The sequence below is a fragment of the Poecilia mexicana genome, unplaced genomic scaffold (genome assembly GCF_051168715.1).
Source record: "Poecilia mexicana isolate PSO_F unplaced genomic scaffold, ASM5116871v1 scaffold_9, whole genome shotgun sequence".
Lineage (NCBI taxonomy): Eukaryota > Metazoa > Chordata > Actinopteri > Cyprinodontiformes > Poeciliidae > Poecilia > Poecilia mexicana.
The window spans coordinates 20,943,324-20,969,557 of NW_028263378.1; the positions used below are offsets into that span (position 1 = coordinate 20,943,324).

Here is a 26,234-nt window from a genome sequence, read left to right on the forward strand (position 1 = left end):
TTCTCACTTTGAGCTTTCTGCCTACGGCAACTCCATAGACATGTCATCTTTAAAAAAAAAAAAAAAACCTGTAAAACACATTTTCACAGCAACTAATCTTTCGCAAATGTGGCTTCATGACATCTCTGATAATATAAAAAGAACTAATAGCTTGGGAAAAAAAACACTGAATGCTTTTCTTGAACCCTTCGAAACTCCAGTTTGTAATTTTATAATTATATGTTTTTGCATATTTGTTAAAACTGTCATGCCATGATAGTATAATATAAGACATTTTATCTGTAACATAAAAATGAGCTCCTCTGCCTCCTCCTTGTGGTTCTACTGCCATCTGCAGAAATGCAGTGTACGAAAACTGTTTATCCGCCATCATCGGTGGCCAAGCTAACTAGCCTGCACATTTACTCCAGGCTCTGGGATGGAGAACCAGCTGTAGCCAAGAAGCTAGCAAGGAGAAGGGAGAGAGCAGCGTGTACATGAGAGTGATTGATAGCGCTAAGAGACTCCTGCTGGCTCTGATTAGACGTCAGCGGTGTATTTCTGCCGATGGCTGTAGGAGCGTGGGGAGAAGACAGAGGACCTAGACTTTTTTTCACTACATAGCAACAGTTTCAACAAATATGTAGCAAACGTATTGTTTATCAACGTCACATACTGCAACTTCCAAGGTATTATGAAAAATATTAGAAAGGCCTAAGTCTATATCAGCAGATCTAAGCTTTACAAAAATAAGATAACAGAAATCAGCCACAATATCCTACTCATTGCATCTCTATTACAAGACCACTTTCCTGTGATGAAAGTTGCTAATTGTAAATAAAAGTATAAGGTTCATTAACAACCTTCAAGGTGAACAACGTGAGAGAAAATGCAAACTCAAGTTGATCAGATAGACAAGCGGTAGAAAACGAGCAAAATAAACTATTCAAGATGGTCTCCAAGGACAAGACGCATCATTACAACATCCGTTTCATTTTGAACCTCAAGAGGCTCTACATAAGAAAACCTTTTAGGGTTTCACTGTTGACAGAAAACACAAAAAAGCAGGACTATAATTTGCTATGATGAGAGTGGGCAATCAGCCATGTTATTAAAATTGGACAAGTGAGACAAAACTGGATATTTCACTTTGAGACCTTTGACAAAAGCTTTATGTTTACGGAAGGAAAAAATGAAGTTTTCAATTAAAAGACCACGACACCTACTGTGGGCTGAGTGGGACTGGTTTTGTCCTGGGGCTGCTTTGCTGCATCTGGTACAGAAAACCTCGAAATTGCACAGAGCACAGTGAAGTTTCAAAGCCACCAGGGCATCCTGCAGAGAAACACACTACTCACTGTCAGAGAGCTCAGCCTGTGCTGCAGGTCAAGGGTAGAAGAGGAAAATAAACTGAAACCACTCAAGAATGAGTTGAGAATAAAACCCGGACAATGCACATGCTCTCTGTGAGTTCAGATCAAAATCATATTAGACATCTGTGAAAAGATCTGAAAATTACAGTGGAGATGCCGCCTTTAAAATGCCAGGCAGTTTGCTCAGAAATAATGGCTCAACTTACCTGTTGTCAGGTTTTGACGTCTCATACAGAAATTACTTGCTAGCAGTTATTGTTCCCAAAAGGTGCGACCACAAAATATTAAATTATTTTATTTTCATTTAATTATGTGAAGATTTAACTAACTCAGCGATCAAAACCAAAGGTTGATTTAAATTTAAATTAATTCAACTGATTTTGTTAGGTTTTTTTTTTAAGAAGGCTGGTATAGAAAGTGTCTGCATTTGTACCAAGTGATTTTGTGATACAGCATTCAGCTTCATGACGCTGATCATAAAATGTGTTTTTGTTAATGTACATTATCTATACTCCTTAATTATTTGGCAGCAAATTCACAGCTTTCACTTTGACATTTTTGAGCATTTAACCATTCTCTCATTCTGTCAGACACGGCCTCCTTTGCAAAGTGAATCAAATCTGAGGATGTTAATGTTTGACTGCAATGCAATTTTTGACTGCAAACAAAGACAATGGACAAGCTATTTTATCTCAGCTGCATTTCTTGTTTGAGTTATCCAGACACGTTTCAAGAGAAGTGTGATCTTACTGACAGATGTGACATGTTTTGAGCATCTGAGAAAGCATTTACTCTCTTTTTAAACCAGAGAATTATAAAAGCTCTGAAATTTCACAGTGAGTTGATGACAATAGCATCTTAAACTGCTTTTGTAACACACACCAAACCTCAATCAAGACATGAAATCCGTACGGACAAATGTTAGCACTGTTACTGGAAATTGTCTGCAAAATTAAACTAATTCATTACTTCTCTCTTGAGCACATCATTATGTCGCAGTATGATTGGATTCAAACTACGTAGGATTTTTTTCTTCTAAAGTGTGCATATGCGATACTGTATGTACTTCAGGGTATTGAGAATTTTAAAAAAGGCCTTTTCTTTTCATGATTTTTTAAAGTGAACAACATCCCAATCTATTAGTGTATGCTCCAATTCCTCCTTTGAGTCACCATCCTGTGTTTAATCGTCGTTTTGAACCAACAGTTAATCACTGACATTAACAGCTTCCACATCACCGACCATGCAGTCATCCCAAGTCTCTCTCAGCCGTCCATCAGATCCGACATGGAGTGAATTTATGGACATAAAGAAGAAGAAAAAAGTAATGCCAGTCCAATTTCCCTACCCCTAACACTCCAACTCACACCCGTCCATTTTACTGTATTAAGTGGTTGCGCAAACGCAGCTCAGTGAATCACCCTGCACTGCCCACATCTTGACCCTAGATGGCAGCCTTCAAATGCACATTATTCTCATCCATTTCCCAGCAACAGGATTCAACAGAAATAAAAAAAAAACATGAACAAAACTGAAACTCTAATAAACTAGAAGCTGTTCTTGATCAAAACGAACCAGAGGATTCTGCCTCTTTTTTTTTATTTCAAAGGTATGAAAATATTTAACACAGTAAGTCGGGTCAGCGTCATCTCCCTGATAAAAAGCTCAGTATAAGTCATCAACAAAAGAGGGCATCTGTTTAACACATGCACACAGGTTTCTCATTTCTTCTCTCCTCTTGCTTTTCATGGCTGCACCAATTATCACAATGTTAAAAGCTACTCGTGTCTTGGCACAGAACAAGACTTGACAAGATGAGATTTGATTTTCACACATTCATGTCTCCCACTGGGTACTGCAAAGTGGAAGATGAAGAAATTGATTTACAGTCATTTTACTGCAGAGCTGTCGGACAGAGATGCACAACGTACGAAAATCTAAACTTTACATTAAACTAAAAACGATTTGTTATCACAACCAAAGTGGGTTGAGCAGGTCTAAGAAATTGCTCATGATGAAACCAGCTGGGACAGAAATGGACCGTTTTTCCAAACACGAGCTGCAGATGTGTAGAAGTATTTAACCACACATGATTCATCTGTTCTACGTGTCCTACTGAAATTGACCCGGTGATTTGGAAAAGATTTCAAATCTCAGTACACTGAAAGCACAGCAGGAAAATTTGGGCTCACAAGAAAATTCCAATGTGAACTAGAACTGGTCCGCCAGGCAGCACAGACAAAGCTAATACTATAAAACCTACAATGGTCCAAGCAGATTCACAAACTGCCCTCACTGGTGATATTATTTGTGACTCTGTGTAATATCAGTCACATCAGTAGAATAAGAACTGCTCGGATTAAGGCTTGGATCAGTGTGCATCAGAGTAAATCAGAGTGACAAAGAATTTCTTTCTGCACTTTTTCTTGATTGACTTGCATGTATGGTTTGATTCATGGAAATTGTTATTATTAATATTAGCCTCTTAAAAAAGGCTACAGTTGAAATGTAAGTCAGAAGGTTTTAAATAGAGAAAGATGGATAAGATTTTATTTTTTTTAAAATAAACAAACATAGGGGGCATGGTGTCATTGCTGACACTTCTTGATATTTTTATTCAGTATTTCTGATGGGAGTTTTTTCTTTTTTCTTTTTAACAAAAGTAAAGTCTTTCATTGATGTGACCCAGAGTTCTATATCCATGACAAATTCAATAAATCAACATTTCCTGTTGATAGGGCAAAGCGTGACAGGTAAGAGACCTGGCGCTATCTGGAGCATCTCCACTAGCCGACCCTGGGCCGAGTCGGTAGGAGCAGCGTGGGAGAAGTTCTCTGACATGAAAAGGTTTTGCCTTCCGTCAGGTTCAGCGTCCATCTGAGTAATGATGACAGTGCGGTGCCTTTTCACTCTGTATAAAGATTGTAAACTAAACGAAAGACAAAAGAACAGAGAAAGATGAAAAGAAAAGCAGAGACATGAGGACGGATACCTTTTTTCTTGTTACAATGAATGGAAGAAAAGAAGCAGAGGTTGGGTATGTCAGACAGCTGAGAACACAAATTAATAAGACGAGTTGAATCAGCTCATGAAAGCCACAGTGTTACGAGAGGAATGCAGTAATCTAAGGAATTAAAATACTTGGAAAAAACAAAGAAACCTTAGAAAAAGAACATTGAGCTGCCAAACTGTGATTTAATAAAATCATCAGCCTTTCACTGGAAGAACATAGTTCAACGAAAAAAGTCTGAACATTGAAAGAGTAGATTTAAAAAAAAAAGGTTATAAAGTTTGTTTTCACATAGTCAACATATAAGCTTTTTTATATAAAAATAGACTTGATGTGTTTTTTGGACAATTTCAGTGTATAATTCTAAAGACATAACACGCTATGCTTTACCTAATATTTGAACAAAAGTATTGTTCTTTTCTTCAAAAAAGTAGTTCTTGAGTGTCTCTTTCTTCTTAAAAAAATATTAAGTCCAATAACAAAAGAGCTAGTTTACATTTTTGTACACAACAAATCTTGTTGCTACTAGCTTAAACAACATCCATGCTGTATTTACCATCTTTGCCTGCGTTGCACTTTGCAATGGGGCATGAAAAGCTTTTAAAGATGCTTTTGCCCGTAAATGCAAAGAACACAAACTATCATCTGCTTCTAGCAACCAATAGATTTCTATTGACACATGAGGAGGGATGGAAGAAAAGGACTCGGGTAGAAAGACAGAAAGAAAATGGTACAAGTACAATCTGATTATGTTAAGGTTGAATGTTTTGTTTGTTTGAAAAGTAACTGATAAGAGAAGACCTTTCTTCTGTTATGCTCTGTAGACTGGCATTATTTGCTTAATAGCGACACCTATTGTTTGGAATATGAACTGTGGCAAAAAAAGAAAAAAAACAAGGCAAATACGGCCTGGGTAAAAGCACCATTCTGTTGGTTATTTTTGGTGCTTTAAATATTCCCCAGTAAAACTAAATATTAAGAACAGATTTACTATGGTAATTGAAACTAGTGATGGTTTTATCAGTATTACATAAAAGCTGGTTTCTAAAACTACAGAAGAATGAGGTAATCAAAACTGATTATTCAGTAGGAAGAGCACAGATAACGGAGAGAACGATATTCCCAGATAGATCTCCTTTGTGCCACATCGTCACCATACTCTAATCCTTCACAATCTATTCTTATTTTTTCTAACCCCACGACCTCTTATTAGATATTTAATTGTGAGCATTTGACCAGCACTGTTCCACTAATTTCAACATATTTATGAAGTTTAACGAATAAACAAAGTTGTACTTAAGCACCAACAATGCAATTCCTGAGCAACTATTATCTGAAAAGCTGGCATACGAATGTTCAACTGAGAGACGATGAGTCTCTCAGCTTTGTGGTCGCTCTTCTGTGGATTTGTTTTCCCCTGTTTCTTAAAGGCATCAGTTTCAGAGACTGCCTGTCGCCTGTCAGTTTTTTTTAAGCCACTTACTTTTCAAAAACACTTCCTTTTCTCCTCCTCATGTGCAGTTTTGCCTGAATAAATTTGAAATACACTGCACGTCGTGACAAGATATGTCAAGTTTTTACCTAATGGCTTATAGAGAATCACCTTGTCGGTGCAGAAATATTTTACGTCAGTCAAACTGGAAAACATATGGCAATTTACTAGAAGTGGGAAAACAGATGGGAATAATGTGTCTAAGTGAGAGGCTGCTGCTTCTGCAGGGCATCTAAAAGTCCAATTTAGGTCTGATGGTTTCCTAAGCTATCCTTTGCAGGCATGTATGATTCCCTTAATTAGGTAACTTTACATGGTTGAATGGCTTGCAGGCCAAAACTGGGTGCTTTAATACACAAAAGAAAATACCTTTCTAACAATGGCAATGTAAAAGCACTGAACTGAAAAGCAATGAAAGATCTTTGGATATCATGCAGTTTTGTTTTTAAGGAAAATATAAGCAAAATAAGAGATGACTTTTTACTTTCACCCTGTACTGCAGAGCTCATCGAAATGGATAACCTTTACACACAGTCTGATTAATGTGGCAACCAAAATCACGGTAATTTGGGACCGTAAGAGCAGATTTATGTGGCTTAATGCGAGGGAAAAGAAATTGTAGATCTGTGTGTTTGTCAGTGGATGCCAGAATAATTTACTCACGACACATGACTAGTCATAATCTGCTGTAGTTGTTACTGGCAGAGTGGGAGCATATTTTATATCCACCAACAGCATGTGGGTGTTCTGCAGCTCATTTACTCTCTTAGACATCTTTGCAGATAAACCGTGTGACACCACCCATCTGCACCATGACAGAAGTGTGAAGGAAGCCCATTTCCACCTGTCAATCGAGAAAGAATTTGCTGTGAAGCTGATCGCTCATTGAAAATGTGAATCCCTTGGCTTGCATCGCGTTAAACATGCAGTGTCAAAAGCAGAGTGTGGTAGGATTACATCTCTTATTTCTTTTTATACAACATACTATTGGGGACACACCTAGGATGATATTTTATAGGTATTTAATGAGTTTTGTCTGAAGTTGTGATTATGAAACAGGCTGCTGCTTTAGGTTGTGAAGAAGAACAAAATTATTTAAAACCTGGAAGCAAGTGATTTGTTTTTACCTATACAGTGCCTTGAGAAGGTTTACATACCAAAAAGGCAATACAAATGGTTAAATAAAAGGAAAACAATTCATACCGAGGTATACCAGAGTACCCCAGGGTACTGTACTTGCATTTCTATGCAGGTACAGTACTTTGGAGTATGTCTCTGCGGAAACAAGTGCTAAGTCCAGACTGCTTGGTGTTAGCAAGGACATTATGGGTTACTCTTGATGATGCGAGGGACCATCATTGGTCACCCACTTCAATCTAGTATACCATAGTACACCCTAGTCTAATCAAGCTAGACTAGGAGCAATCTAGAGTAGCCCCTAGCCTATATTTAGCCCCATCCATATCACAGCAAAATCTGACCAGCCTTGTGGTCCCTGCAGAAGAAAAGATTAGCATCCTCTCCGCCCATCTAACTCTGAATGTTGTCACCAAATTTACTGAATAAAACTTATAGCAACCAAATTAATCTCCATGTCAAGATTACACAGCTTTTCCCGCTTACATGAAGTTTTGCTGGGAGAGAAATGCACATTTGTGCGGCAAAGGAAAAAATTGTGTCACTAAAAGCAGTCGTGGTACAGGGCTGTAATTTTCTATAATGTGCTACATCCATCAAGTGGACACATACAAAATGACACTGTCAGCTCTTTGGCAAAAAGGTGGTTGTTAACAAAGCCGTGTGTGCTGGATTCACGATCCCTCAAAAGCCTTTATCTTCTTTGGCTTCCTCCGCCTCTCCTCCCTGGAGGATGCTCAGTAAGTGACAGTTCAATACCTCCCTTCATATGCACTCAAACACATCTATGCACACACACACCCACGGACCCCCTGCTCCGTTTGCCCCGAGGAGGCAGGAAGACTTCTGCTGTGTAGGGTACACTCCTCCATCTGGAGAGAAGTAATTATTATCAGGCTGTGGGATGGAACTGCAGGTACACATGCTCAGGCTTGCACACAGCTCCTTTCAAAGTGAGTTTTTACTCCACCAGTTCTTACAACTCCCTATCAATCACTATTTGCCTATACATTACAGTAACAGCGGTGTTAATATGGTTGCAAAGCCCATCAAGCTAGGCCCAATACAGCATTGTTTGACAATAAAGTTATAGTTGAAAGAGGCAGAAAGTTAATGCAAAGCTGATAAGAGTTTGCACTCGAGGTAGTCACAGAATCTAATTGGCATGCATGTGTGAAGTGGGGAACAGTGTGTGTTGCACATCGCTCTAAACAACAACACAGTTATCACCTATCTGATTCCTAGCACACTGTGTGTAAGCACACGCCCACACGCTGGTGAATTGCCTCCGATTGTTCTGCGAGAAATACCAACACAGAGCAGCAGCATCACAAAGACACTTGTTTTCTCTGATAAGGGGCAACACTTTCACAATCTGTTTGCAACAGATCTTTGCAATTCCAAACAGAGCTGAAAAATGAACTCGCATACCTGAAATCAGTTGTTCATTTTTTATCTTTGATACTCGGCCCCAAGCAGCTCTGTGCAATGTTCCCAGCATGCAGATGACTGATGATAAGCACCATGCATTGTCAGACGAGTCAGAAGAAACAGAGTCAGAAGATGGTGCTAATTAAAAATAATGACCTACGGGCAACGTTTACATCCCAAACACCTGAGCTGCTCATTTGTACTGATTACCATAATGCCTTGGTTGTAAGATTCAGTTACTACAGTGTTTTGATGCAGTAGCATGACAAAGCATCTCGGCAATATCAGGGCTAAAGTTGTGAAGAGGGTTTAAAGTAATCACAGGTTAATATCCCATGCTTAGACCATCTAATCAAGCACTGTTTAACACTTCATTTAAAAATGAAAATTGAACTGAATAAATACAAACTTTCAGAGAAAATGACGGTTCAGTTGAAGTCACCCAAACTTGCTGAAAAAGGAGAACATCAATCATACAAGCAGCCAAGAGGTCCATGTAAACCGTGCAGGAGCTGGAGAGATCCACATCCGAGTCTCTTTAAGAAGCTCCTGCTCTTTGAAACGCTCCACCGTAAGCATGTCATCACTTTAACAACGTTCCTAGCAGGGCTGCACAGAGTAGTTTGTGTGATGCAAAGTTCTTCCAGGTGTTTAGTAATAGCTGCTATTACTGAAGCTGAGGCACTGAGAGACAAAGCGTTAAAGCACCCGTGAATGGTTGCCACAGAAGAATAAACGATTTCTCAAACATGCATGGAAGAAGCAAAGCAACACGCTAGATAAGCTTTTGGTGAGGAAATAAATAAAAAACATTTTACACAATACCTCACCGCCCCTTTAAAGCCAAAGGATGGAGGAAACTATGACGATGACTCTCATATGTTTACTGTTCAGTTGAAGAAGTTACTGCACTAACCTTTTGATATCTCTACAGCTGTTCTTGTATGGCTTGTCATTCAGGCCGATGAATCTGCCTCAACATTCCTGTGAATTTCAAATTTAGCTTCCAAAGACTTTGATTCATTTTATCCTATTTTTAAAGAATAAATGGAAAGCTCCCCTACAAATGCATGGCTCATTTTAAACAGAGGTCCGGTTTTAAATATGGGACCTGGAGCTGCATAATGTGCCGCTCTTTTCTATACGTTTCTAGACCTGATAATGTAGTGGTGAGTAAAATTTGATCTCATTCAACATGAAGTCGTGCAGAGTACTTAAAAGCGCATCACACTACGATCAGAAGCCAACTATAAAGAATTATTGTGATTTTTTAACTATTTCAAATGCCTGAAGGTTAAAAGAGACATCACAAGAGATTAGTCAGTTACAGTAAAGCCTGCAGCACGCTCTGTTCGTGTGTAGGTGTATGGAAATTACAAAAGGGCATTCATGCACCAGCAGTTGCAGCACTCGGTGTGGCACAATTATGGGCACTCTCTCTTCGTTACTGTAGATGAATAATGTACAAGAGCCACTGGTGGTCTTTGAAAAGACAATCATTTTCTAGTACCAAGTGCTCCCTACCCCACATAGATCCAAATAAATTATTTGATTATAATACATTAGCTTGAATTATACAGTTTGTGATTCTGACTGACGGCACTTTGAGGAACGCCTATTTTATGGGTTTTCTTCGCAATGCATATAAAATGAAGTAAACAAGTTTATAGGCAGAGCAGCTAATGCAAGTTGTTTTATAACTATGATACAATTACAAATGACTTTTTGTAGGAAAAATATAAATATTTATACTTGTAATTTTTTTTTCTAATTGCCAATTACATTGTAGGTCATCATTTAATAAATTACTTATTGAATTGTAGCACTTTTGTACTTATGTCTCATAAACTAATGCAGATATAAAAAAGTGAAAAGCTTTTCACCCTCATTTAGCAAGCAAGCATACTAATACGGTGTTTTGAGTTTCAAATTAGCATTTTATATTAATGCCATGTCATGTTTAACAGACAAACAATAAATGAGTATATTCTGTGGATCAGTGATAAGCCCGACAACACTTAGACGTTAAAAATCAACTCACTTTTCTTCCAGTCGAAGGATGACTGATCCACAACAAGCTTAAATGTCAAGCTTCTTTAAAAATAAAACACGTGCTAAAGTGTGTGTGTAAGGTGGTGGAGGAAAGTGGGGTTCCTGTGCTTCAATTCTTTGTTCGTGAAAGGAGATAAGTGTGACTAAGAAAATCTCTACTGTCCCTGTGAGACACACCCGTCTCACAGGGACAGTCGATAGGAAAGGAAAGGATTAGAGAGAATTGTGTGAGGTGAAAGAGGAAAGAGTGAGAACAAGAATAGTCAATAAGAAAGAGGGAAAAGGTTTCTGCAACGAAGAGAAGCATAGTCACTAACATGGATGCTATAAGAGATAAACAGCTGAGACAAATCAAATGTAATTACAAGATTGCATTTGATCTTGTAATATATCACAAGGTTGCGTATTTTTAAATGGCTAACCATCTAAACACCTCAATAAAAAGGCATGTGTTTATTTTCTTCTGTGTGACATTAACCGTTAAAGTATTTTATGACATAATTAAGTATAAATCAGAGCACCAACAGTACTGCATCATTAATGCCTTGCAAGAATCAACCCAAGTCTTATTTTTTTAAGTTTCTACAATATCTCTGGCAAAAAATCTGTACTAATGTATGGGTTTGAGAATGAAGGGAAGTGTTATGTACCACTTCCACAGAGGACTGTGCGGTATCAGAGTGTGACGTGCCTCGGGTTGGGTTTAAGGCTGCCTTAAATGCTGCAGCATGCTGTAGTGTAGAGGTTATCTGGGCTGTGGCAGAGCAGCTGTGTGAGTGGAGAAGAAATTGTCACCAAGATGAAAGACAACCCCTGTAAAGCTGAGTCAAATATGCCAACCCCTGCTGGACTACCTCTGAATAACAATTTGCTCTGCAGGGAAACAGGCTCTTAAAGGTGGGAATCACTTAAACGGTGCTTCAAGTCACTTAAGACGAGAACACCTAATCACACCTAATCACTGGCTTTTTACGTTTTCAAAATTGCATTTTATGAAATCTTTTGTTCTGGATCCAATTCTGTCTGTTCTTTGTAACTGTCCAGAAAACACATGTAAATAGTTAATGAAGAGTTCTCCTTACATACAGCACTGTAAAACAAACAAACAAAAAACATTTGACCTTTATTTTATTTTAACAACTTAGCACCAAACAAAGATAACAGTAAATCACAGCTGTAAAAATCCAAACAAAAAACACCAGAAGATCCTCAAGACTTTCAGGAACATATTATGTAGAGTGATGGCATGAGGAGGCAGGGAATAAGGAGCTACTTCTTCAATTTAATTTCTATGTAAAAATTATGTCCTGAATATTTTAGTCTTCACTGTGCCACTTAAGTTATTTTACACATTTGAGTTGCATATGCTCCCTTGAATGAACATCCGTTAAATCTGATCATATTCAGCCTGCGTTTTGTATTTGGAACAGCAGAAACAAGTGGAAGGCCATCTGTTTGCAACAAGAGGAGTCCATCAGTGAAGTCGCCTCCTGAGAAAAGTGACGTGATTGGGCCTTTTTCTTTCTATTGACACTTTTCTCTCTGTAGACTGGCAGATTAGTGCAGGACCCACCTGGTAATACCGCCGACCCACAAGTCCATGTCAGCCCAGAGCTCAAAGACGTGTACACACACACACACACACACACACACACACACCCACCCCCACACACACACACACACACACACCAAGCACACAGAAATCTATAAATTCCAGATTAGCTTTAGTGCTTGCCGATCTAATCTTCTGAGTCAACAGAGCAATGCAGACATGGCTCAGTGTCAGAAACCAACATAATGAACAGTCACTCATTTCAACCTGGTGCAACAGCCGAGACTTCTGACTTGCCTTTTTTTTTTTCAAAGCAAAATCCCTCTTTCTTCAGCTCTCTGTGTGACACTAAGAGATCAAGCATAGAAACCTGAAGTAAAAACTTGAAACAGAAAGGTTTTTAGTTTGATGTTGAAAATGTAACACAATTCTACTCTTTTTCTAGTAAAATCACAAAAACACGTGGCTTCAATAAATCATTTTAACACAAGAAATCTAAAACTATTAAAATCTTAAATCATCTGTGAAGGAAATTGTATTAGACAACGATCTCTACTTGAACTAAACATGTGGCCTAACTTACTAAATACTAAATGTCGTTTTTCTTTCAAAGACACCGCAGCACCAACTTACTATCTGGCACACGCATTTAGGATTTACAGAAATATTGTAAACTTCTTTTCAGGTTTAAAGCAGGATATAACCGCATTTGATTTTTATCAGTGAGATAATTCTGGAAGGACCTCTGAATACTGCTGGCTTTCAAACTTCTTAAAGACGTCCCATCCACTTCCAAAACAGTTGAAATCAGAGCAGTTCAAACATTCAAGTCCTAAACTGTCCAAGTTACCATACTGTGGGTCAGCGTAGCAAACCTAGCTCCACAGCCCTGGGTGTAGATTTAATGGCGATCATTACAGCCTAACAGTCTACACCGGGTAACACGTATCAGGATCTGCTCATCCTCAAAGCCCCGGGCTCGTGGCATCAGACAGCGGAGCTTCAAAGCCACGGTTCAAAGGTACACAGATTTTTAGATCAGCAGCTCTCCATTCAAACATATTTACACGGACAGAAAATATTTACATTTACATAAAAAAGATCATTCCATATATAATGACAGCTGAATGTTTAGTTTGTACTTAATACGATCTCTGTAAAAAAAAAAAAAAAAAAAAAAAAGGACAATCTTAGTGGATCCTGCACAAAACCAATGGGGAGATATGCCAGAAAGAAAATTAGAACATTTCTATGAAGCATAATATCGAGCTTGAACTAAACTCAATCACTCAGCAAAAGCCAATTATGTTTCGCTGGTTTCCACTTTGATTACAGGATGAGACGGTGAGCTCAGCAGGGGATAGTGACGGATTAACTGAGTTAGAAGGTAGTCATTAATCCAGGGAACGCTTTCAGGGTTGGTGAAGGCGTACGTGTGTGTACGTGTGCGTTTGCGTGCGTGTGTGTGTGCGTGGAGGGGCTGAAAGAGGTTGTTTTCTCCCGAGTTTAAAACATGTATAAATTACCCTGAAGTTCGCTTGCTAACCATAGGGAGGTATATTACTTCATAGTATCTACACTGATTAAGTTTAGATTTAACAGCTGATTTTTTTGTCTTTATCCTGAAATGTATCACTTGTATGCTTAATGCTGAATTCACCACTCAGCAAGACGATGCCTAATTTCTGATGTTTGACAGTAAAAGCCAAAAGCTCTGTGATCTGTACAGAATGACAATGTGGTTTTCAAGGAATCCAGCGTAGATAAAAAATAAAACATAAAACGTATTTGATGGAGCACACACAAAAGAAACAGTCATTTAATGTGGGCTGTCTGGTGGAGGCTGTTTTGGAGTGAGGCATGACCGAGCATCGCTCAGTGCATTTTTGTCTGCTCTCCACCTCTATTCCTCTCTGGGATGAATTAGCAGAGGAAATTCAGAGCAAGGCCGCTTAGAAAAAGGTTTTAGAGGAGCTTTGATCAGGAACCCATGCCGGTAATCTGACAGATCCATAAGGGGAGCAACTGAAATAATGTCCGTTTGTGAGAGGCTACATTTGGCTTCGTCATGTCACCATGTCGTGTGTGTGAATTGCTCCACCCTGCGCCAACGCTTAGCAATGCAAAACATCCCCCCTCTTTACATACTTTTATTGGAAAAAATGAAATCCATGTATCATTTTCTTTTTATGAAAGCCTAATAAATTACATGAAAGTGTCTGTTGTATTTTTATTTTTTTTGCTTCTCCAGTAAACTTGAAAAAGATCCCTCAACTCAACAACTCAGCTCCATCAGTTTGACATAATGAAAAAGACTAACTTCTTACTCATTAGCACAAACTGTGTTCTTTTACATTTCCATTTCACCAAATGATCCAGGACTCTTCAAGGGAAACAGGCAATTACAGGTATGCAATATTACTTCAACCTCTCATAAAATTACCTGGAGAGAAAAAATGAGAGATAAATGTGTCTGGAGACAATCACACTGAAAAAATGTTACCTGTGAGAAAGAAGGAGGAATGGAAAAGAACAAAAAAAGCTATCCAAGTGTATGCGTTATTGTCTGGCATTTTCAAAATGAGAAAAATAAAGTTGTGTAGGATGTGGTATTTCATCTACACACAACAAAAAATCTGCCAGCCTCTTGTTTTCTTTTCTTTTTTTTTCTATTTTTAGCTGTTTAGCCAGACAACGGCAGCGAGAGCAGGCAAACTCACAAACAGTTCAGAACAAGTTGGCAAGCTGCAACAAAACAAGTCAACTGGAGTCAAACAGCAGCAGCACTGACGGGTGTTTTTTAAGGTCAGAAAGCACCGTCCCATCCATCCCACATGTTCATACCGCTTCCACAAATAATGGCTCTCAGGTCATCGGTGGTCATTTGTCAGGGAGGCGAGTTCACAAAGCATTGAAGACGGCAACAAAAGTAAAGCATGCAGCCTTGCTTTCGTTGACTTTTAATGGTCAGAGTTCAACGTGGCCTTTCAATGTGCCAGCTGGAAAAGTTCACCGTTCACATCAATTCTCCAAACGCTGGATAAGGTCTTCTTAACTAAGCCACAATAAAAACAGAGGTATTGCCCTACTTCTCTATGTGAGGAGAAAATAGGCAACACACTTTAATTTGCAACACCTTCAGATATCAAAAGTACTTATGGCTACTCAGTTCTCAATCTCCTCCTCTGTCTCCCATACACACAAAAACAATCCCATAGAAACAAGTGCCTAAAGAGGCTTTGCCTCCTCAGCAATTTCTCCCGCTATCCAACACCTCCCACCGTGTTCCCCATTTAAACAAACCCTCCATGACACTTCAAACTGTTTCCAAAGCTACTGTTGCCACATATGTCAGTCAACTCCTACTTCAACGCACATGCTCAAACCATCACCACCATCAAATAACCTGCTTACTTTCACCCCCGGTCTGCCGCCAAAAAGGTGGATTAAGCCGATTAAAATGTTGAGGACTTAGCTGTGCAGGCATGCCGCCAGCCTATAGTCTCAGATTTGTTGCAACTCCGCTTCTCTGGAGTGATAAGTGAAAGTGAAATGAAAGTCTCAGGTGCGCGCATGATGGTTACAAAGAGACGCCAATTACAGAGTTTAAATGAGATTCATAGCGACCACAAAGGAAATGACGGGAAATAAAATCTTACGGCATTCCATCATGGTTTGTTTCTGGAGGTGCTATGCTGCTGGTTTGCTTTTTAGTGCTGAGGTTGAACGTAGCAAAGGGAGAGATGTGCCCAGAGATCACATATGTCTTTGTCCATCTGCCACCCACTGGCCTTTCTCCAGATGGCTCTTGCATTTCCCTTTAGCACTGGCTCCTTAATTTACCTTAATCATAATGAGCTCTACTCAATACGTCAATGATTTACAAGCCAGTAGTTGCTCAGCCTTGTTGACTCTTTTTTTTACAAAGTATGCCTATAGGAAGAATTAGGATAAATACTAGACAAAATTCAACAAAGTTTTCAGATTCTCTTAGTGCCTTGCGTTCACATCAATTGAGCATTTTATTACATCAAAACTATAATATCCACCACTTTTAATGTGTTTTATAGGAATTCTATGTGATAGACTGACAAAAAGTAGTCCATATCTACAAAGCAGAAGGAAAATCATACATGATTATCAGATTTTTTTCCCAATAAAGTAAAATCTGAAGTGTTGTGCCTCTCTAATCACCTATCTAGCCTTCCTAAGTCAATACAATGTTAAGCCACCTCCCACTGAGATTACAGATACAAATCATTTGAGGTGAGTCGAAGTCTGCTTTGCACAGACTGATTAGGTTTGCACATACTCCTTAGTAAAAGACTTAAGGAGGATAGGTAGATTCTGTGAAGAGCCATGTCTTTTTTGATAGTCTTGATTCAGTTACATTTAGGTCTGAACTTTGACAGGATGAAGGTTTCGCTCTGTTTAGCTGTATTCCTTGTACCTTACAAGGTTGTTTAGGGTAAGAACACACTTTTACATGTGTGTTGCCAATCTCTCACTAGAGAGTGACAAGACAGAATCAACAGATTCCCCCACCTGAGGTGTGGATCTCTGCAGCTCTTCCAGAGCTACCATGGACCTCTTGGCAGAGTATCTAGTGATGCTCTTTGCCTGGCCTCTTCATTTAGTTTGTGTCATCCTCTTTTCATTTTCAGATGAAGGAATGAACAGTCCTCTGTGAGCTGTTCAAAAGTTGGAATATTGTTTTACAACTCAACTAGGTTTCAATCTTTAGCTCGGTTTTATCTCTGACCTATGTTCTTGGTCTCCACAACATTTCTTCATTTCTAAAGTCTGCTGTGATCAAGCAGATGTAATGTATTACTTCACAGGTCGGAGTTAGCTAGCTAGCGAAGACTTCACAGTTGCTGTCACTAAGTTTTTTGACAGCTGTATCCTTCTGTTTCTGTAGGGATCTATGCTCAGTGTTCTGAATATTTATGCAATTTAAAACCACAACATTCTTTGTTTCACACACATACGGGCAAACTGATGAAGCCATTTGCATGATCTGAATCATAGGCACTGATTCTGTGGGTGCTTCGGGGTTGGAGCACCCACAGAGATTCCCAGAAACCCACGCGTGCCAGGCAGCTTACATCTTTATTGATTTGCTAATGACCACAACCACGAGTCATGCAAGCATGGTGATCACCCACCAGCAGGAACATAAATCGGTGCCCACGATCTGAATCAGTGTCAACCTGAGTTTGTTTGTCCTTCTAATTCTAAGACGAGACACAGAGACAGATCTGATCCTAAAACAGCACGTTTGAGTGCTGATGCCATTTGCGCACGCTGAAACCATGCACTGTGTGCATTTAGGGAAGAGTCTGCTATTACATACCGTACATTTAAGAAAGTTAAAACCAGGGCAAATAGCATCACATTCCAGAGCTGTATGCATTATGCAGATTGCTTGGATGTATTGTTTAGCAAGAACAATGCAAAAATAACAAATCTTTTAAAAGAAAATAAATGCAAAATAGCATCTTTGGTGAGGCACACTAAAGAATCTCTGGCCCTGTTTTCGGTTTTGCTGTGGGTGAGATAAGGGACTGATAGTTGGTGGGCTTGTGTGGGAGCAATGGAGACAAACAAGCAGAATTAGGTGAGTAAGAAGTCACTCAAAAAATAACAGACACATTTTTTCATTTCTTAATTAAAATAGACGCACTGTAGAATATTTACAACTTCATGCATTTATCTTGACTTTTTGCTCATTGTCTCTGAACAAATCAATAAAGGATGTATCATTGCATTTAATTATAATAATGTTGAGATTATTAAATATTGAGATTTTGTAATTTAAGTTTTAGTCAAATGTTGATATTTTTCAATAAAACTTTGTGGGGGGGAGGGCTCAGTGATGAAAACTAAATAAACATACATTATAACTCTACCTAGCAATTGAGAGTCTTGAAAAAAAGCTTGTCCAAAAAGATGACACCAAACCAGCCCTTCATCTTTACAGACACGTCCTGGTCCTTAAAATCCAGGAATAAGAATGCAAACTAGTTAAAACACTATTTGCTGTTTTAATCATGTCGAAAGCTGTCTGTCTTCACTTGTCCTTGAATCATTGTCTTGCCAGGCAAGAGTCACTTCAGGCTTTAAAGGTCAAGTTTTCCTACAAGCTTCATTAGACTCAACAATGACAACAAACACTGGAGGTTGTACAGTATTACATACATGCCAACTGCATGTCAGAGTTTAATCATTTTAACAGAAAACAACCCATATTTTACATCTCTACAATTAGGCTTTAGAGGATCAAAGTATTATTTAAAGCAGTAGCATGCCTGCTCTTGCTATTATGGAGCCACCAAAAAAGTACATTTTCAAGTAAAACTTTAGAGCACTTCATAATTTTATGTGTGAAAGCACTTTGGCAGGAAAAACAAAAGTAGAAAGGATAGAAAGGCCTGTCCTTTGTTTCCAGAGGAACCAATGTGACTCTCTGATCTTTTCTGCTTTCTGTTTCATTAAGTCAAATCACTTTCTGTTGTTCATTATAATGAGATTCTAACTAAAATAACCACCCAGCATCAGCTTTATTTTTCAAGGGGAAACAAAAGTATCTCGCACAACAATGATAGTAATAATAGTTGTCTTAAACATTTTTCACTTCCCAATAAGCTTTCTTCCTGTAGAATGGTGGACATCAAATTACTTGGAAATGAGCATGTAGCCTTTCCCAGATGTAGAGGCAGTCTGTGCTTTTCAGTTGGGGTTTTAATTGCTAGAACTAAAACAAAAAAACAGTAAAGATTTAATAAGACTTGAATTTTCAAAGACCTGTCACAAACTCCAAAAAATGAGAAAGTTAAGATTAATTCAATTTGATTCACTTTGGCTTAAGTTGTGTTTGAATTTAATCAAATTTAATGTAGTAATTGTGGATGTTTTTTTCTTCATAAACATTTAATGATGTGGTGAGAACTATAATCAGAGACGACACAAAATTACAGTAAGCTTTTGTATCTAATGTAAACTTTTTTTTATGTTGAGATCACAGTTGGGCCTCGATTTAAAGGCCGTGTGTACACTGGAGTAATTTTTAATTCTTTATTTTACTTTACCAACATGAAGGAAATTAAAAGAAACACATAATTAGCAGCAGTGAGTCTAATCAGAGCAGATAACAACCAATGAGCAAGAGGAACCAAACAAGCCTTGGGAGCCTTTGCTGTCCTGTTTTCATGCTGGGAGAGAACACAAGGGAGGAAAAGCTGTCTGTCTTCTGGCCTAAAAGGTCCCACTGATGAAGCTCATTATTATAAAACTGAACTGTGAAGCTGTGAAAGCCTTTAACATTACCATCTCAAGAATCCATGCAGAACACACCAGGCAAACCAAAACAACATTTCACTTGTTTGGTGGGTTTCTGTAAAGCACAGACGGCTCGGTGAACTGCAGGGCTTTCACATGGAAGGAGGCAAACAAAGACGAGCTATCACACGTTTAATCTCTACAGATTTTTATAAACAAAGAAGTGAAGTTCCAGCGAGATAACAACACCTACTTGCAGGCGGTATAAGAAAAGATTTAGATTACAACAGAAAATCGTGTAAAACCTGGTAAAAGTAAAACCGCCAACAGGGTGAGAGCAACATGCAGCCCACTACTAGAGTAACTGGGATCAGACAATTTCACCTCGATTGGTCCTGACAAGTAAAATTATATTTCTTAAGAGTAATTAGGGCTGTTGTAAACGAATATTTTAGTAATCGAGTAATCTATCGATTATTCTTACGATTAATCGAGTAATCGGATAAAAAAAATTATAAAATGAAATATTGGTAAATCTGGCATAATACCGGTGTTACTATCAGATATCAATATCAGTCCAATTTTTCATATTTGAGCATCCCTAACAGTTGCTTTTTTGTAGTTTAGAAAACTAACCTGTAACAATAATAGCTCACTTTCTAAGTTAACCAGAAGAAAAGTTATAGAAAAATCTGAAATTATATTGAATTTAATAACAAAGAGGCAGACTCACAAATATGCTTATAAAAAATGTCTACAATCCAGCTTTTAGTTTATGTATTCATCTTCAGTGAGTTTAATAGATTAATTAAACTCACCTTGCCACCTAACCTGTCACGCTTTGGGTTTGAAAATACGGGAAATGTGCCTGGAGTGGGAGGAGAGGGCGAATGAACGAACATGGGATGGAGGGGAGGAAATAGACCAGCGGACTGACGAACCGTTAGACCGGGGGACGAACACGGGGGGAAGCAATACGGGATATTTACGACACCTTCACTGGTCACACTCAGAAACTCATCTACCAGCCATGTACGATGCGCTCCGCCACCCGTTTCTTCAGACCGGGATATGAAATTTATTGTGCGGTTCGTCGGTAAAGCTACATTTACACGGTAAGCATCAGCTACTCAGCCGCCCGCCCTGTTCAGGCTATCCGCTCACCTCAGCGCTCTTCCCGCCGTTCGCTTTCAACCAGCAGCCCCGGAGGAGAAATGCTGCCGTACTCCAGGCATTCCCCCAGTCATTTTAAGGATGCTTATTGGTTCCCCAAAAACGATAAAAAGTCGGGCATTATCATCAATCAATAAAATCCCCACGGGCCAATCTTGAAGATTGGACTTTATGCCGCTGAGACTTAGCTTTTGTCAACAACTCAGAGGCGGAAGTGAGAGCTCCGCGCAACGCAAATGAAGTCCCGGCCGGAACACGGTGCGCTAACTAATAAAACATCAATTAACGAAGCTTCGAGGCAGGTAAATTTTCCTCGAGGAATTTTAGTAATCGAGGTACTCGAATCATTCGAGGAATCGTTTCAGCCCTAAGAGTAATAAACATAATATAACCAGTGCCATGTCACTAACAGTCTACAACGCCACTGAGTGAAAAAGATTCAAAGTTAAGTAGTGTCACTTCAGGTAATGTGTCTAAGATTAAAATGAAAAGAGGAACAAAGATGTAAGACGCTATTTAAAAGAATAAAGTTCTTTTTTTCTGCAATATGTTGAGACATGTTTGCAATTCACCAGAGGTTCCTATATACCGTATTTTCCGCACTATAAGGCGCACCGGATTATAAGGCGCAACTTCAATGAATGGCCTATTTTAGGACTTTTTTCATACATTAGGCGCACCGCATTATAAGGCGCATAGAATAGACGCTTCATACTCTATTATTACACATCCACATTAATAAAGAAATGGTCCCCGAGTACTTTATATAGTAGGCTGGCCCAGTCGTTGTTTCACTCACGGTGTTGGTGTTGCGATATTATGCCCAACTGCTTTCTGGGTAACACAGACCAACCGACACGCTGCCGCTGCAGTCTCTGTCTCTCTTCCCCTGCCCCTCCCCCCCTTTAAATGTATTATCAAACTTTATTAACAAACCAGTGTTCTGACAACTATCCCAGCATGCACCGCGCACTACTTCTTCTACGGGGAAAAAGAAGTTGGCGGCTGCTTACCGTAGTGGACCAACTACGTAAACAGCCTACTGCATGTCTGTGTAAACATGACGTCTTTCATTTCGATCTGAGTTAATTAGCGTAGCATTTCTGCCGGATTTTCACAACATATCAGCCACGACAATGGACAGGGGAACCAACAAGTTCATGTCATCTTTTTTGGACGACATCAAGGTGTTTGAGCCACTGGATGCCTCCAACATTGTGCGCGTCACAGCTAAAAGCTACCGATAGATGAGGAAAACAGCAGATCCTCACACCCTCAGCATAAATATAGCTGTGGACAAGATCACTGATGCCTATTGTTCTTGCAAGGCTGGGTAAGTCGGCATTCATGGTTTTGATGGTCCACAATGTACATTAGCATATGTTTACTACTGTAGCTTGTGTTTGTGAGACGGTCACGCACGTGGTAGCTGCACTGTGACCTAAAATGGGCATTAGCCAATGAAACGCGGCCCCTGTGGTAAGGTCCGTTGCTGGACCTGTTGTGGCTCAATATTGGTCCATATATAAGGCGCACCGGATTATAAGGCGCACTGTCGGCTTTTGAGGAAATTGAAGGTTTTTAGGTGCGTCTTATAGTGCGGAAAATACGGTAATTCATTCAAAGTTGAATAGTTGATGCACGATTCCTTAAAAGTATTCACGACTCCTGAAGATGCAAAAACCAACTAGTTTAAGTGAAAGGTCAATAATGTTTTCTGCATACAACACTGCGACAAACATCTGACCACAGCATTTCGGACAGAGCTCTGCTGAAATAGTACGACCCAGACCTGGTGTCGAGAAGGGGAGGCGAATGCATCTCTGCAAATAAAATGATGCAATGATGCAGATCTACGTCAGTGAGAGCCGATCTCTGCATTTCGGATGAAGCACGTGGAACCCTTTAGGCTCTGAGAGAGGCTAAGACTTTTAGCAGAAAACAGGAAGGCTGAACAGACTCCTGCAAAGTTGCTGTCTTAGCCTTTTGAGCTTTCAACCTCTGTCTGTCAAGGAACTTGCTGTAATTAGAAATATTATCATTGTAAAGAAAATGTCATAGTTCTCCTTTGAAAACACACAGAGCTCTTGTGCTAGACTAGGTGGTCTGCATTTTATGTGGCAACATAAAATGATAAAAGGTAGTTTAAAATGTCAATTCTGTAATCATTTTGATTTAAGATTTTGCAGCAGCTGCTCATATATGATAAGTCACTACTATTCCTAATATGGAAAAAACTAAGACAGGCTAAAAATAAAAATAGACCCAAGTCAAATTCTCGATTTTAGATAAAACTACATGATTCATATATAGATCTTTTAGTTCACAATTAAATCAAAACGAAAAATCTTAACCTTTGCAATCACTGTCAAAATAATTATAGTATGCTGCTGTTTCTTTGGTATAAATATCTAAAAGGTGGAAAAAAAGAAACATACATTTGCACCTAAATGTCAGATTTTGTAGAAGCCCAGAGGGAGTTTCTCTCCCTGGAGCTTTTTAATCCCACTCTCCATACCTGCCTTTGACTCTAATTCCCATCCAGTATGATCTCTCAGTATTGGATTTTTTAAAATGCCTGCAATTTTCCAGTTTTTCCAATTTCTTTGCACCACCTTCTGCCTTATTGATTCAGTCACACACAAGATTGCATAGAACCGCACAAGTGAGCGAGCACACTCAAGCACACAGACATTGTAATGATTTCAAAGTAATGATTAGAGACTAGCTTGGTATTTCAGTATCTTGGCTTCATATCTAAGCAACACAAACCCCAGCAGACCTCTCTCAGCCTATCCTCCATCACACAGATACGGTACATAAATCCAGGAGACACAGACAAAACATGCACTATTTTTTAAAGTATCTGACTTACATTTTTAAAAATCTGTTTATGCACATCTGAAACAAAAAACTGCAGTAATGCCCTATAGTCAATACCACTAAAATATCAGTACATGTCCAAAATAGTACCAGTTACTGGAGCACAAACCAAAAAGCAGAAATGGATCTCAACTCTCCATCCAAGCACATCTCTCTCAACCCACTCAACTCCCAGCTCAGATGTTGCTGCCAAATATTAACCAGCTTCAGTTATGCTGACCTTGATCCATAAACATCAGTGAAGTTCCACATTTCAAAAATAGAGCCGATGGAATCCTGGAGCCATCATATTTTACATTTACAGAGAAGTTTGGTTTTCCTCCAGCTACCATGAAGAGTTGTTTTCCACATGGTGCAGAGACGAAAGAAAAAGACACGCAATTAGGAGCTAAAAATACAGCAATGCTGTCAAAAACTAAATCTGCATGAGAACATATTTCACAACAATTTCCTCAAGTTGTAAGTGTAATTTTATAACCGTCGATAAAGTTCAAATAATTCCAGTGTTTAACCAAAGCAATATTCCTTCTGTAATGTGAAGGGATTGTCAAACTGCTAGGAATATCAGTGGACATGTAGGTCACTGAATTTAACAATTATACCTGAATGACTTCACTGGGTCAGTAATTTTATCAGCTTTACATAACCACAAATACTTCAGAGAAAAACTATTATGATTCAATTCTGCACAATCGAATCATAAAATCAGCAACTGCAGTTAAAAATCTGTTAAGAAATCAATCAGGTAATGTCTTGAATGATTGCTCAGTAACATACTACCCTCTCTACCATACCATTAAAGATCCAGGGGTCATTTTAGTTATGACAGCAAGAACAGGAACTATAATTTTCATCAGTCTTAGACAGATAACAGGTTTGATGCTCTGAGAGCAGGAGGGGAAAAAGAACTCTCACCAGTTCCCAATCATTCCTACAAAACTTCAAACTTCCCTTGGAAAGTAACACTAAACTTAAACCTGGCTCTGGTGATTTTGATTAACTTCCAAGGCAGCAGATGATTAAAGATGGAGTAAAATTGGGAAAATAAAAATAAAAAAACAATCAAGAAGTCAACCCAGAAAGCCTGTTTAGAAGTCAAAAAGAGGTCAAATGGCTAATTAGGTTGTACGAATAGATACAAATGAGGACATTAGAGTCCCTATAAACAAACTGACAAAGTGACATAAATGATTCTTTTAAACTCCTCAACTCAGCATACCTCCTAATCCTTCCCAAAGCCTTTACACCCTCCTACGTGAGATGAAGTGTTTCCTGTCCCATTTCCCTCCCTGCACCCCGGGTCATTGATTGATCTTTGGGAACAAGTCAAGGGGGTCTCTGCATCTGAACTATCTTACCGGTGGCTGCTGAGAGTTGAGCGCCCCCCTCTTGGTGGAGCCCCCTCTGGAGCTCAGCCTCTTCCAGGACTCTGAGAAACGCCCCCTGGCGGTGGGACGCCCCGGCCCGGATGCTCCTGACGCAACAGATAAATCATCCCGGGTGGAGAATGCCCGCTCCCTCCTCAGCTCTCTGCGCTCGGACCACTTCTTCTTGGATGCCATCGTTGTTCAAATTCAACCGAGGTATGTGGAAAGAAGAGCAGGCTGTTCTTGAGTCACACATGTGCCACAGGTGGCATCTCTACTGAAGTCTCAAGTACTTGTCAGCACTCTGTGTGTCACCCCTTTGTTTAGTCCTTGTTTTCACTTAAAAAAAACCAACATGAAAGTCCGGTCTTAGTCCCTTCTTTATCCCGTTTTTTTTCCACAGATCTTCACCAGCTCAGATCCATTCCTGCAATCTTCTTGTCTTCCTCGTTGTAATCGTCCTCCGAGGGGAACAGGAGTCAGAGCGCAAGGTGGGAAAGCAGAAGGTCCTCCCTGCTCCCTGTTGCATGTGCTGTTACTGTGGCTCAGCCGTTGATGTTGTTTTCTCTCATCGCAGAGAAGGAGAGAGAGAAAAATAGGGAAACATGGCAAAGCACAGAGGGAGGGAGAGAGACAGGAGCAGGGGTACGTTGTTTAAATCCGGGTGAAAAGGGGCTTCAAGAAAGAAAAGGTGAGGAATCGAAGCACAGGTTTAAAAAAAAAAAAAGAAAAAAAAGAGCCGACTGCAGGTGCAGAGAGCATAAAAAAAGAGAACAAAGAGAGGTGCAAGAGTCTTTGGAGTGCCGAACTCCTGTTGAATTTGATGTAGAGATGGTCTAAGATGACCGAGATACAGAAACACCTCAATCAGCAAGTCACTCTCTGTGTGTGAACACTGTGCTCTGAATACCCACTGCCTCTGAATCTCCATCTCCTCTCTCTCCTGCTTCTCCTGCTCTCTGAGCTTTCATTCACCATGTCACTCTCTCCCCCCCCTCCTGCTTCTCCCACCAAGGATTCCTCTTTTTCATGCGTTACAGTTCATCAGCTAACCCGCCAAACCCTCAATTTCTCTCCCACAACCAGATCAGGGACTGATTGCAAATATAAAATGACAGTTGTGAGCTCTTCTCCTTCCTCCTCTTCTCTTCTACCTCTCACTCAGAGTCTTCAGACGTGTCAAAAACTATGTCATGCTGAGGGATTGTGGAGTTGTCAGAGAAAGGGTGAGAATTTCAGTAATGTCTTCACACGAATCCGCTGGGATAATACCACAAGACACTGACATGCAACTAAAGACAAGATGGAAACAGAAGAAACACCAGGACAAGATGAAAGAGATCCGATGAAAGCTGGACGTAGCGGCAACAAGTAAGATAATGGAATGGGAGACGGCGTAAGGAGAGGTGACAGCGCCTGAACACTAGGGACATTGTTGCCGTTGCTCAAAGCAACCACTCACCACCTGGGAGTACACGGCACTGTGTGTATTTGTGTTTGTGAG

The 26,234-nt window shown here is 39.5% G+C and overlaps 1 protein-coding gene across 2 annotated transcripts in view; it reads right to left on the minus strand.

The window, feature by feature from the left end:
* trpm3 (transient receptor potential cation channel, subfamily M, member 3) overlaps positions 1-25,865 on the minus strand; it is a 138,630-nt gene extending 112,765 nt beyond the window's left edge. For both annotated transcript variants that reach the window (XM_015004044.2, XM_015004042.2), the window contains exon 1: positions 24,722-25,865. In XM_015004044.2, coding sequence (XP_014859530.2) covers positions 24,722-24,925 — 204 coding nt within the window. In that variant the 5' untranslated portion in view covers positions 24,926-25,865. The remainder of the gene's footprint in view (positions 1-24,721) is intronic.
* Positions 25,866-26,234: the final 369 nt, after the last annotated feature.